Source organism: Pundamilia nyererei, unplaced genomic scaffold (genome assembly GCF_000239375.1).
Source record: "Pundamilia nyererei isolate P.nyererei 1_Seehausen unplaced genomic scaffold, PunNye1.0 scaffold00113, whole genome shotgun sequence".
Classification (NCBI taxonomy): Eukaryota; Metazoa; Chordata; class Actinopteri; order Cichliformes; family Cichlidae; genus Pundamilia; species Pundamilia nyererei.
The window spans coordinates 2,020,932-2,035,711 of record NW_005187514.1 but is presented as its reverse complement, the minus strand read 5'-3'; the positions used below and the strand labels follow the sequence as shown (position 1 = coordinate 2,035,711).

At 37.6% G+C, this 14,780-nt stretch overlaps 1 protein-coding gene across 1 annotated transcript; it reads left to right on the top strand.

The window, feature by feature from the left end:
- The first annotated feature begins 1,743 nt into the window (after positions 1–1,743).
- LOC102196186 (creatine kinase U-type, mitochondrial) lies at positions 1,744–9,776 on the top strand. Its single transcript, XM_005741804.1, has 10 exons — positions 1,744–1,857; positions 4,757–4,919; positions 5,224–5,422; positions 5,512–5,607; positions 5,712–5,933; positions 6,046–6,131; positions 7,686–7,809; positions 8,061–8,195; positions 8,315–8,440; positions 9,509–9,776. The coding sequence occupies exons 2-10, from the start codon at positions 4,780–4,782 to the stop codon at positions 9,623–9,625; spliced, it is 1,245 nt and encodes a 414-aa protein (XP_005741861.1). The 5' UTR covers positions 1,744–1,857; positions 4,757–4,779; the 3' UTR covers positions 9,626–9,776.
- The last annotated feature ends 5,004 nt before the right edge of the window (positions 9,777–14,780 follow it).

The window sequence follows — 14,780 nt, the reverse complement described above, 5'->3', positions numbered from 1 at the left end:
GGAGCAGGATTTTGAATTCAATTCTGGATTTAACAGGAAGCCAATGAAGGGAAGCCAAAACAGGAGAAATATGCTCTCTCTTTCTAGTCCCTGTTAGTACTCTTGCTGCAGCATTTTGGATTAGCTGAAGACTTTTCAGCGAGTTTTTAGGACATCCCGATAATAATGAATTACAGTAGTCCAGCCTGGAAGTAATAAATGCATGAACTAGTTTTTCAGCATTACTAAGAGACAGTATATTTCTAATTTTAGAGATGTTGCTCAAATGGAAGAAAGCAGTCATTATATTTGTTTATTATGGAGGACCATGGTCTCATACATCTATAGTAACGTTAAACAACCAGTGGGTGGCAGTGTAGGGAGTGACACATCAGTGTCCAATGTTGTGGTTTATGTGCAAGTATACCATCAACACTGACACAAATACAAGAAAAAAGCCTTTGAATAGCTATCCACTGTAGTGACCACTGTGCGTGAAAGGGTTAAACACAGAAAAAAAGTCAATGGGTGAATGAGGTATGCAAGTGCTCAGGTAGAGTAGTAAAAGGGCAGTGAGCACCTAATATCTACATTTGAAGAAATAACAGACATAGAGAGGAAATGCTTTAATCAATCAGTGATTGTTTTTGGTTTACCCAGCAAGTTAACATATCAGAGTGAAATTTAAATATCAAAAGGAAATATTTTTCAATTGTTTGAGGAAAAAAATCTAGCAGTGCTGAAAAGGAGCACAAACAGAGCGATTCAGGCCTGAAAAAAACAGAGTGAACAAGAAAAATGGCATGTTGTGTATCTCAGACAAGTTGAGCTAGTGATAAAGTCATCATTCATACTGTTGTTGAGGGGATGTGGCAAGTTGTTAGTGTGGGATCTACTGTCAGTTTTTAGTGTGGATAAACAGACTGAGGGAGGGCAGCAGCTTTAGGTTGTAAGCAGTTGTCTCTCAGCGGGCATTTTACAGCAGATCAGCCAACACAACTCCTGTTTTTGAGGGACAGATGGATGACAGTTGAAGTTTATGACAACACTGTGACAATTTGTAACGCCGAAAGAGAAGGGAACTGAATTTGGAGAGACAATCGCTATGTAATGATGAATATGTAGTCTAAAAGGTTTAACAGAAATGGGTCTTTGACCGTGCATTTGACTAAGTCATCCAAGTACTTTTATTGTACAATGGCAAATGTTTGCTTTTGCCACACGTAAAATAACAACAACAAAGCTGGACTTTAAACTAAGTAATGCAAAACGCCAGTGAGCATCACCAGGAAATGCTAGAGCATTTTGAGGACGTGCAGATATCCAACCACACAGGTGAAATGTCCGTGCCCCAGTTTTCAATCAGTCCTATAAGCTACATATTCCTTTTGTGTCTTTGTCGTACTTTGGCAAACATGCCTTTCAGTGCCAGAATGAGCACATTTATAACAACAATAGTAAATGTGATTAACAAAAACTCCAAAGCAAATTATTTTGATTGTATATTAAATGTATACAGCAACCTGACAGCTATATTTCAGCAGAAGCAGACTACAGCTGATTGATTAGCCTGCTTTTGTTATTCATGTGCGTGAGGGATGGTGCAAATTTCAGCTTTGTATGGAAGACTAGGTGAGTTTTTATGTATACGTGAAAGCACCCATGGCTGGTGTAAAGAGGCAGGCAGACAGACATGATGACTGACAGCAGAAAGAGGATTTTCAGTCTGTTGCCTAGTGAGAGGCTAATCCTGAGCCAGTGGCCCCGTCTTCCTCTGATCCCATCCCTGTTCTTCTGTCTGCTCTCACTCTGCAGGTTGAGCTTCGTTGGACTGAGCTGCAGGATCTTCTGCTACCTCCACTCTTCAGCTATCAAAAGGTAAGTAATTGATTCTGCCTCCAGAATTCACATTCTGAATTTTTTTCAGCTCCTTTCCTCATTTATGTTTCCTGTTTGCTCATGCACCTCAGTTGGAAAAGTGCAGTAGCTCTCACATTCATTAACAGACTATTTTATGGATCACATGATTTTTTTTCAGTTCAGTTTGATACATTTTTGATGTATTTTTATTATTCTATAATAGAAACACTTTGATTATCTTTGTTTGATATAAAAAAAAATTCCAATCCTTTTACCTTAAATTATTATTTACACCACACAGTATAGTCTACACACAGCCACTTGCATTAAGACCACTTAAGCTGCCCTCTATTCCCAGCCATCTGCTACTATTCTGCTTAAATGTTATTCTTTGTCAAACAGCCAGCAATCTCTCCTGCACCTACATTTACTTTATATTTCTTTATTTTAAAAAAAATCTGCAAATAAGTCAGATAACCATTTGTAGATTAGCAGTATGTCTTTATCAAGGGTCAAAAGGTGCAGATGCCTCCCACTCTACTTACTATGCACTCCCTGAGAGAAATCCCTTTAATCCAACTTTTCTCCTTGACTTTAACGTGACCTTAAAGACCTTTACTCCACTTCTTGGTCTTTCTTGGGTTTCTTGAAGAATGTCTGGTTTCTTTCTATATGTTTTCTTCTGTTTGTCCTGTGCAAGCTTGGCCTGTTTGAGAAAGAATCATGTGTTTTCCACGGATGAGCCGAACTCTAAGCTGGCAGTTTAGCTTAACTTCACTAACTTACTATCAGTCTGTGTGCGTGAGAGAGAGAAAATGATGTGATTTGTGACTCCTAATTTCAGACAAGAAAAGAAATTCACTTTTGTAATATAGGTAATCTGCAACAATACAGTAATATCACATTTAGTTCTCTAATATCGTGTTAATGTGTGTTGTATATATAATGCTATAAATAATTTTTAACCCATCATATTTTTAATTTAAAGTATCTTAAAAATACATAAAAATAAAATAAACTGTGCTTCTTTGCAAGCTCTGATTAACAGACTGAGGAGTCTTGCAAGCAACTACGAAAAACATTATTAGGCAATTATTAATATGGTCAAGGCACCCAATCACAAATCACCTGATCACCTGAGACAGTGACTCTCTTTGGGTGACCAATCAGAACTGCTGTATGCTTCACCAGTAATCCCATCGCACAGACTGCAGGCGTATCTGTTACTTAAGCAGTTCATAGCTTAAGGCTATTAGTGGTTTTGTCTGAGTATGTACTCACGAAGAGCGAATATGTGTTAAGACGTCTTAATTTAATATGTAAACTTTAAGGGATTGCTGAACTTTGTGACAGCATGCAGAAAAATACGACGAGCTTCAGTCTGCAGCACAGACTTGTACAAATTATTAAAGCAAATATTCTGCTCAGCTGTGGAGGTAACTACTTTTTCTGCTCTCCTCTCAGTGCTGTCTGGTTTAACCATCTGATTCCCAATTATCCGCTTTCCCTGAATGCCACCTGTGACCTTCAGGAAGGATGCCTGTAAAGTTCAGCTTTCGTTAATAGTGATGGGATTTCCGGCTCTTTTTAGAGAACCGGCTCTTTCGGCTCCCAACCGGATCTTCAGGTTGTTTTGTTGCTTTAATTTATTTATTATTAACAACAATATGAAATTATGCACAAAAGGAATTACTAATGTAAAAGAAAACCCTGTGGTTTTATTTATATATGTTTATATATAAATATATACGGTGGCCCCTAGACACAAAGCATGTACAAACTCGAAAACACATTTCTAGCGTTAACTGAAGTTCCAAAACAGAGCTACCTAGATCACTTAAATTACACAATTGAAAGCATATGTGTATTGTTTTTGTATTTATACACAGTCACTCATATATATTCAAATTAAAAAAATTGTTCATTTACCTGTTACTACCACACACCAAATCCAGTCGTTGGTACTTCCTGGCTTGTGTAGCCACTAGGTAACAAAAGCTCGACACTGCCCCCTAGCATCCTGGAGCACTTCTGTTGTGTTTTTTACGTGCTTCAGAGTTTGTACGTGCTTTGGAGTTTGTACATGCTTTGTCTCTAGGGGCCACCGTAAATATACTTTTATTTATTCACTCCACATAAAATGTAATAAATAATTCATATAATACAAAAACCACCTGTTTACATTTCAACTTTTAACTATTTAAATTTTCAGCGTTTTCCTTTTAAACAAATTTAAAGTGAAACAACACAAAACACTGCAAACCACAACACAATTAAATATAAATATGAAAATATATGGAAACAAAAAGATGCACATATGGGCATGCATGAATAAACTTTCTGAATCTTTTATCATCCGCAACTGAAAATAGTTGTGGATGATCACTATGATCACTATACCTTTCTAATGTGACGTTGTTGTCCCTGGCTCTCTTTCTCTCTCTCTCCCTCCCGCTCTGTTCCTGTGCTGCTGCGAGTGTAACTACCGCCCCTCCCCCCTCTTCCCAGCGCAAAGCATAAGGCTTGCGTGCAGAGTGAAGCGGAAAAAAAGTGCGAGAGAGAGGGTGAGATAAAGAAAAAAAATCCACGGGAGCCGGCTCACGTCGTTCACTTCAAAGAGGCGGCTCTAAGAGCAGTTTCGTTCGCGACTGACACATCACTATTCGTTAAATGAGAAACTCAGCGTGCTGTACGGTAGTGCATGAAAGACATGGCCTGAAACAGTCCAGTGAGATTGTAACCATTACATTACATTCATTATGGATTTTAATACTCAACTGCAGTACATTCCTACACAAACACAACTTCATGTTTCTTAATCCGGCAGACTGAAAATTGGAATTTTACTATCCAGGGCCAATAAATTACAATTTAGAAGTTCTCGAAGAGTAACCTTTGTCATCTGCACTTTTACCAGATAACAACTGAGACCTCACAAGCATGGCAAGCTCTTTCACCCGTGTGATTTCTGGCCGTAACACGGCAGTGATGTTGGCCATGGGAGCTGGCACGCTGACATCCGGATACCTACTCAGTGACAACATGGAAGCTGCTGAGAGGAGAAGGCTCTATCCACCCAGGTACTTGAAAATGAGTGTATATGTGTGTATTGGTGCCATAAAGTGAAGGGAGATCAAACTGAGAGTTGTCTAGCTAACTGGTCAATCAAGTTATTGCATGAATCCAGGCCTACATTGCAGGATCACTTGGCAAAACTTTCTTTGAATTACAGCAGAAAAGCAGATAGCAAAAAGACTGTTTTTCCCCAATACAACCAAAGCACCACGACAAGTAATTTATTTCAAACAATATTTAGATGGTTACAAGCCTGGCTATGAAAATTATTTATTTGTATAAACATTGATTTTTGTTAACTTTTTACAGTGCTGATTTCCCTGACCTGAGGAAACACAACAACTGCATGGCCTCGGCCTTGACCCCAGGGATCTATGCACGTCTGAGTGATAAGACAACACCCAACAACTGGACCCTGGACCAGTGCATCCAGACTGGAGTGGACAACCCTGGACACCCCTTTATTAAGACTGTGGGAATGGTGGCTGGGGATGAGGAGACCTATGAGGTATGCGTTCAGATTTGCACCATGTTGATGTGGCTTCCATCTGAATAAAATGGGAAATTATATGTTTGATTCATTTTTATTTTAATCAGGTGTTTGCTGAGCTTTTTGACCCTGTTATTAAGGATAGACACAATGGCTATGACCCTCGTACAATGAAGCACCCGACTGACCTGGACGCTTCCAAGGTTATACTTTCTTCTGTTCTCTGCATCACATCATCTTGAGCATCCATGAGTCCGTGTATTAACTCTTACATGCCTAACATAACCTAAAGCTTTGACGTCCTCAGATCACCTCAGGATTTTTTGATGAGCGCTACGTGTTGTCATCTCGTGTTCGTACTGGTCGCAGCATCCGTGGACTGAGCCTCCCCCCTGCATGCACGCGCTCTGAGCGCCGTGAAGTGGAGCGTGTGGTTGTGACGGCTCTGGCTGGCCTGAAGGGAGACCTTTCTGGTCGATACTACAGCTTGGGAGATATGACTGAAAGAGAGCAGCAACAGCTTATTGATGTTAGTGAAGATTTACACATTTTTAGAAGCAAGGTTTATTTTTCTTTTTGTCTTGATTTCTTTTGCTATCTAATGTCCCCGTGGTTCCTGTGTCCCCATACTGGCCAATCAGGAGCACTTCCTGTTTGATAAGCCTGTGTCACCTCTGCTCACGGCAGCTGGGATGGCCAGAGATTGGCCTGATGCTCGTGGGATCTGGTAAGACTAGGAGTACAGTCAGACTAGAAGGAATATAGTGGTTTTGTAGCTCAGTGACCTAGAAATCTAGATTTTGGAGATATTCGAGTTAGAGATTTACTGAAGAATAGTATCCACTTGTTTGACACGTCCAGCTTCCAGGGTGCACTCTGCATTAATGATAACTCAGTTTGCTTCCTGCAGCTTCTCGGTGTCTGTGTGCTCTTCAAGAGGACAAGTTGATTAGAGAATGCACAACAGGTGTCCCAGTTACTCAAACTAAACTATTCCCACAACACTCTGCCCCACATCCCCCCTGGAGCTGAGCTAAAATCTCAACCAACCACACATGCATTGCAATTCTAAATTCTTTTCATCACTGATTTCAACATGTTATTTGCTGACGTACCACTTTGTTAATTATAACAGATTGATTTGGTGATACTGTCTAACATCAGGCACCATTAGGTATTAGCTGTCACTTTAAGAAAATTGCCAAATTCTGACAAAAGCATATAGCTTACTTTTAAGGGATAATATCCTGAGGAAAGCAAAGGATTTTAAGTAATATTATGTAATTTTCCAGAGATAATACAATATAAAATGTCAGTGGTTATATAACTATTTATGCATTTTGGGCGTGAACCAGTGAGAGAGAGGCTCCATCAGTACACTATGATCAAACACTGGACACATGATATGTGATGTTATCCTGTTATATGTCCTTTAGTAAATAATATTTTAGTTACAACATACATAAAACACTTAACATTTATTGCAGAAAATCAATGAGAAGCAAGTAATCCATCAAAGAAAATAAGAGAAAACTAAAGAAGATATATCTAAGAGAAAGAATTAGCTAAAAGAGAAAAATAGTGGTAAGCGAGACAGTGTAACTTTTTGATAAATCAAAGAATAAAAATGATATAAATAGTAAAAGGCACCACTTTAGTTTTAAGGAAATAAGAAATTTACTTAAAAAACCCAGCACAGACACTGAATTTTTATTTATTTATTAAGTCTGTTGTGAACAAATGATTAAAATGAGTCAGTCTGTGTCATCTATTTTAACTATTCAATTAACTGTAGTTTGTCTCCAGTGAATGAAATGTCAGCTTTCTGGTAGCATAAGTCCTAGTATTGGCTGATTTTTTTAATGTGTAAATTTTCCATCTTGCCACCTTATTTCTGCTACTCTTTTTCCAGGATTTTTTTTCATTCATAAACATAAAGTTTATAATACATGTTTGTTAGTATTCTTAGACCTGTACTAGTAGCTCCAATAAAATCAAAATCAGTCACTTAAAGTCGAGACTTAAAACCATATTATGCTTTTCAGATCACATTTTTTTTTAGAAACTCAAAGCCTCTTTACTTGCATCTCTCCTCGTCCTTTACAAACCTTAACACCATTTCCTTTTTTAAGAATGTTATTTTTCTCCCTCACATATGTTTTTTTTTTGTTCTTATGTTGAATGTGACTGAAACTGATTCACTTATATGCCCTGGTGTCTTCACAAGAAAATATAAATATAGTTTTGAACTGGAGTTTAATCCTTTTTTCTTGACACGCAGGCACAACAATGAGAAGAACTTCTTGATCTGGATCAATGAAGAGGATCACACAAGGGTCATATCCATGGAGAAGGGAGGAAACATGAAAAGAGTGTTTGAAAGATTCTGCAGAGGGCTGAAGCAGGTATACACATCTCTTTATCTTTGAGTTATCGTTGGTCCAACGTGAATTTTTCAAGTGAAATGTTTATCTATTAATTCAATTTATCACAGTCTTTTTGTCATTTCTGCCTACAAGACTGTGAGTCTATAAACTAATCTTTAGCAGAGTGACCAAAAATCAAGAAACAAAGACTCAGATTAATTCAGATCTTCGAACTAAGATTTTAGTTCAGAGATCTGATCTAAGATCTGAGTATTTATTTTAACTTCTAGGTTGAGCATCTAATTCAGGAGAGAGGATGGGAGTTCATGTGGAATGAGCGTCTGGGCTATATCCTCACCTGCCCCTCAAATCTTGGCACAGGACTCCGGGCTGGTGTGCATATTCGTCTGCCCCTCCTCAGTAAGGTAATTCATGAATCATAATGACAGTTCATCTCACGTTAACTCCAAACACATGCACATGATGTCACGTATTCTTCGTGTATCTGACAGTAACTTGAATTTGTTTGGTGTTTTTGATCTAGGATGCTCGCTTCAAAAAGATCCTGGATAATCTGAGACTACAGAAGAGAGGCACGGGAGGTGTTGACACAGCCGCTACCGGAGATACCTTTGACATCTCTAACCTTGACCGTCTGGGCAAGTCAGAGGTAAATCCTCAGGGAATGAAGACAACAGCTAAAGAAAGTAAAGCTCAAAAGTGAACAGCAGGCAGAGAGAAACAGAGTCAGATGGAGGAGAGCAGACATTTGTAGCACAGCAGGTGTAAGCTTTGAATAACTGTACCCCATGCTGTTCTTTAATCTGTAATCCAGGCAGGGGTGTGCCAGTGAAGGTTAAATGGCTGCTTTTCCTGAGCAGAATGTCTTTGCAGGCTTTGGCAAATGCTGTGAAAGGACCTTAGTGTTTAAGGTCAGGGATATAGTGGGGTGCTGTGGTTACTTCCATTTGGGCCAAACGGGGCAAAGTTTGTAAATGGCCTCAGGGGAAGCCCCTGCCTGACGAGGGTAATCTCAGGAGGCACAAGTGTAAAGGTTTAAGTTAAATTTGCCAGAGCGTCACATGAGCCTTTGCAGTACAGTTAATGCTAACCAGGTGTGTACTGGTGTTGGAGGGGTTAATAGCAAAGAATGGCAATCAACAAAACACACAGTATCTTAGCTGAACTTCAAGAAAAAGTTCAAGAAAAAGCTAAGATCCATTTTATTTTGTTTGTTTGATATTAACGCCATCACAGACTTTGTTTGATCCAGCTCAGCTTAATATTGCAATGCTTTTATTTCTTATTTCTTTTGTGCAGTGTACACAAATTATAACCTCACAAGTACATACATTGGTGGTGGTGTTTTTCTGGTATTTCACTTAATAAGTTAGAACTAGTTTAAAGGTCAACAAATAAATACTATGATTGTGTTTGTAACTCCAGACTCGCCATATGTTATATGGAATCAGTTAAAAAGGACTGATTTAAAAAATAAATGCTTTATGTTTTTTTTTATCCAACCAAATAACAAAAACCAATTTCATTCATTTCATGTCTTTCAACTTGTGAAAAGAGCTACTCTTTGATATCAGTACTTGTAACATTCAGTTATATCCAATAGAGTTTCAGGATCAGATACATGAACCGCTGAGTTACAGTTAAAGGCAACCTTTATAATAACTTTGTACATGCTCATAATAAAATATTGTTGACACTGGCTATGTTGCATTCACAGGTTGAGTTGGTGCAGTTAGTGATTGATGGTGTTAACTACCTTATTGAATGTGAGAAGAGGCTGGAGAGGGGGCAGGACATCAAGATCCCGTCCCCGGTTCCTCAGTTCAGGAAGTAAGAATCACCTCGACTGGGCGGTGGGCATCCTCCGATCACTGATCATTTAACTAATGTTTATTGCATGTATAACACTGTACTAACTTACATGCAAAATAAATTCATTACATGTACACGACTTCTAAAACTAATAAACTCCAATGATGAATTAAGTTTTGTGTTACTGGTTGGTGCTTTTACAACTTTGGTGGTATTAACAGCCTTTTAGACGGTAACTGCAAAAGAGGTAACTTGTGAACAAAGGAAAATTATTTACTCAGCATTGTTTATAGTTTGACTCCATTCAGTTTCAGAGACCTTAATTTACTTCTTTTGCCTGTACTGACTTTCTGAGAGCTTGCCTTTGTAATATGCACCCATATAACAGAAATTAAAAAGTCTAACACCAAAACTGATGCTAATAAAAACTATATTAAAAGCAAACATTTACAAACAATAAAAACTTAACTGAAACAAGAAAACCTGCTCTGAAAACAGCAATAAAATAGCACTTTTTATATATTAATTCAATACTTTTATTGTTATATCTGAAGATTATTGGTGTTTGTTAATCACATCTTATTAATATCATATTTATGTATCTATAATGTAATAAGACATGCTCCTAATTTCTTAACTATAAAGCTAAAATGCCACAAATACAAAAAGAGAGAGAGAGAGAGAAACAAGAGAGTTACAATGATTAAAGTATAACTCATAGCACTATAAAATATTGTTAATGCTCACACTTGACCGCCCAGCGTTCTGCTAGTTCCTTCTCTTTTCCAGACACAAGGGGAAGAGGAGCATTGTCTGTCGTGGCTGGCTGACTCAATAAGAACGAGCTATATTGGGGAATAATGTCATGACCTTTACAGCTCTATAATTAAGTGCTGAACCCTACTTGTCCTGAACTTTAACTCACAAAGAAGACTTTATTATTCTTACAGCGCTGAGTCCACATCGCTCTGATGACTAGACTTGTTTCTGTCTATAAACAAGAAATAAAAAATATGTCTGGAATAAAACAAACAGAATGAATGAGAATAAAAAGGAATGACATGCTGAAGTTAGCGCGACATTCTAACCTCAACCTCTCAAATGCCTCCTACACAAGGCCTTTAATCCAGGAGTAAAAGGCCAAGCTTATTAGTGATGGCTGGACAGAGCAGACAGGCCAAACAGAGGTGAGCTGATTTATGCCTTATATTGACAGTTTCAACTTTTTGGAATCTTTTGGCGTGATGAAGGAGCGATTATATGTTATAATTAAAGGTATACTGCCAAAGTGATTGATTGAATTTTTTGGGTGAGTTGTCTCTTTAAATTGTGATGCTCTGAGAGACTCTTCCTTTTCTGGGAGCAGATTAATGACGCAGATCTATTAATGCCATTATAGACCAACAAGCTCAGACCCTGTGTGTGTGTGTGTGTGTGTGTGTGTGTGTGTGTGTGTGTGTGTGTGTGTGTGTGTGTGTGTGTGTGAGTGTGTGACTGTTGTGCTAGAAGAGAACTGTTGGTGCCATTGTTACAGTTTGAATTAAGCTAGAATTTATTTGATGGATGCTAAAGCTGGCAGGTATCATGGGTGCACTTGTGTTGTGTCTAACCTACAGTGCTATTAACGTCATTGCAGACTTTTTAAATTTTCTCTTTCAACACTAATTCATTAGAAATTAAAGTGTTTGGGTGTGGCAGCTTCAATCACTTCACTTAAGTGTTTTGGTATGTACTGCACAAACACCTGACAAATGTATGGTTTCACTCAGGGTAATTAAATTCTTATCAGCACTGGAATTCCTGGAAAATGGGTTGATGATGAATTAGTGGAATTGTGGAGAGCAACATTTACAATAAAGACCAACATTAAAGAAAGACAAGTCAAGTACCCAGACATAAAAAGTTGCTGGTACAAAGCCAAAGTAATGAAATAATGCATTTTGAAGTCATATAATGCGGAAAACAGTGGAGAAGTTTCATTTGACACCACAGGTCTGACAGGTTTCCAGTTCTCTGCTCTTGCACATTTGATCAAAGACCCACAGTGAGGCTGTTTGTGTCTGTTGCTTCCTTCTGTATGATACTGGCACCAGGTAAGAGCATTTACGACCAGCATCCATTTATTTATTTATTCAGTTTTTTCTCGGTCTTTGTAAACTGTTTTTGTCTGCCTTCAGTATATGGGTTACAGTGTTACACCTGCTGGGGTGCAAATCCTGGCAGCTGTACTTGAATATGTCCTCTGGGTTATGACTACTGCTCCACCACCCTAGGTAGGCTTCAGTTAACACCATGAGGGGCCCTAATGTCTGCATTTTCTAACAGCATACTTTAAACTTTACCTGAACAAATTGCCAGGTCATGTTTGTTGTCTTTCTCTGTTACAGTTGTTGAAAATATGATCACCAAAGAGTGCTTGAGAAGAGATATGTGCAACATAGCTGATTCTTTGGGTATCAGATGTTGTAGTGAAGACCTGTGTAATGGAGCAAAGCAAACTGGCGTCTTTGTGCCTCTGCTTTTAGCGCCATTGGCTATTATTACACTCTTCATCTGAAGGTCATCGTTTTTATTTTCATGCCTTCATAAATTTAAATCTCCTTTAGTTTTGTAAATTTTTCAAAAATGAAGGAGAACACACTGGTAATCAAATGTATTTGTAGCTAAAAGAAAGCCATTGAAATCTAAAAATGATCTACTGAGAGGATTTTGATTTTGATTCTATTTATCTGCAATTATTCTGATGACAACCTCTGCAGTTTCTCTAATGTTTGATTCAGATACTGTATATTTCAGATGTTTGTTTTCTTTTATTTATATTAAAACAACAACAACTTTATCTTCTTCAGACTTTTTATTGTATAAAAATGTAATGTATCTCAATCTAAAGTGATGGATGGAAAAACCAAATAACAAAGCATTCATCAAGAAAATTGCAGCTAGTTTATTCAGACAACATATTCTCCATCTGGTACATAGCATTGCCTCATTACCTTTGTAGTAATAGAAACCATGCAGCAGAGGGCAGTGTAGGAGAAATCAAATGGCATCTCTCTTGAGATTCCTGAGATTATCAGAGTTATTGGAGTCATAGAAACTATATAACTATGATCAGATCTATTGAGTGTGTGAATCAGCTTTTACATGCAAACTATGATGACAGTCATTTGGCTTCTTGTATTTGACATTTTCTTATATAAATATGTTCTACTATTAATTTAAAGAGCTGTTCATTGCATTGACTCTCAGCATTATTTTTGTGCTGCATTTCTCCTGATGTAATGTGATAATAATTCACTGTAGCACTTATAAAATTACATAATGTTACCTTCAAAATGTGCAAGCTAGTGATCTCCAGTATTTACAGAGTTATTTAGTTAGATATTTATAGCCGTGCATTATAATCTAATTTCTCAAAGTGGAGCCAGTAAATGAGCAGTTCTGCAGTTCTGAAAGAGAAAGTTTACACCAAGCAGGGTATTACTTACAAAACTCTATTCAAAGTGATTTATTACATAATGACTGTATTGATGAAGAAAAGTTCTGAGTGCTTTTTTCAATCAGTCTTGAGCCAATACAGAGTGAAAAGGAAAGAAACTGGAATTTGGCCTTGCATGCACCTAAGATGCTGAATGTTACTCTTCCTCTTATAGTTATGTGGAAAATCTAATCTTCATGATTCAAGAAAATCATTCTTTGATTTTGGTTAAAATTTGGAAAAATATTCACAAGTAGAAAAATACTAATATTTAAGTTTATACATTTCTTTAGATCAGAAAACAGTTCAAAGATAACTAAACCAAGGGTTGTCTACAAAACCAGTATCCACTGGTTTCTGGGACAAGTAGACAAGAGGACTGAACAGTAAGATATCAGCTCTAAAACACGAAGCTGTGTCTATAAACCATGTGGATCTAATGCACAATAACTAATTGGGAAGTAAGATACTCATTAAGTACTATAATTAGACTCACCAAAACTGGACTACAGACTTCTAAAAAGCTCTGTACTGTAAGACATTATATTTGTCAGATAATTTGAGTCCAAATTAGTGACTCCAATTCGATGAGGCTACCGCTGCCTGTGTCCACACACCTGTAGATCAAAGCAGCAACACCCCTACTTTTAACATTACACATACCTTAACAGTACTCAAACAGACAAGTTCATGGACAAACATACAAGCCAATGCAAACCTGTCAAAAATTGCAGTTCCTTCCTTTAGGTGGAACTTGAGTCCAAACAGCAATCAGTCCCCATCAATCCTCCAATGTTAAAATGTCAAAATTCACACCATTAGAAAGCATATTTGAAACCTGGTAAAACACACAGTTTTAGGCTCTGTAAGCTCATAACAGTCCTGTAGGGGGAATTTTATAATAACTCATCCACCTGGATATCTGAGATAGGTGCATTACTGGGCAGCTGGAGCTAGTCAAAGTCTGGCAGGACTCAACCACTACTTAAAGTAATTAAAGTGGACATCTTCACTGTGTGTAAGTGTGTCTGCATGTGCATGTCCGTGTGTGTGTGTATATGTGTGTGCTGTTCATGCCTTTTGGAGCATTTGAATAGATTAATATCATGGCTTCCTATGGGGTTAAACCATGCCAAAAATTTGTGCTTCAGTTTTGGTGATTAAAATGCTAAAAATTTATTTGTCCTATACTTAGCCATAATTTTTCTGTATATTGTACCTGTATAGCTTAACTAAGTTCGATAGTGTTAACTGATAAATTAGCAGGCCACCTTTTCATCAATGTAAAATAACTTCTGGCTCCAAAAAACCAACATGGCAGCATACAAAATAAGTTAGCTGAAGTTTCAGAATGTCCAAAACCAATGAGTAGTATGAGTGGTTCAAACCATCTATTCCTTTGCTAAAGTTGTAGTTTCACTTAGCAGTTAAGTTTTACATTTTAACATGGGAGATAATGGGACTGACTTATTTTAATCGTCCACTCCATGAACTGCAGTTTTGTTTTAATGGCTACTGTTTGATGTAGCACACGTAAAAATATCTTCCATGAGCTGTATCCAGACAATACAATGAAATATAATGAAAAGGTATGACCTCCTTGTTTACTTTTACTAACCATGTTATCAGTTAGCTGATTAATACAAAAAAATATTATATTACATTGGAGAAAAACAAACCTCCAGGTTCATCATGACAT

Excerpts from the sequence above, each read along its gene's own strand:
- LOC102196186 (XM_005741804.1), top strand. The coding sequence starts at position 4,780 with ATGGCAAGCTCTTTCACCCGTGTGATTTCTGGCCGTAACACGGCAGTG. Across the intron at positions 4,920-5,223 it reads AGAAGGCTCTATCCACCCAG|TGCTGATTTCCCTGACCTGA; the intron begins GTACTTGAAAAT and ends AACTTTTTACAG. Across the intron at positions 5,423-5,511 it reads GGGATGAGGAGACCTATGAG|GTGTTTGCTGAGCTTTTTGA; the intron begins GTATGCGTTCAG and ends TATTTTAATCAG.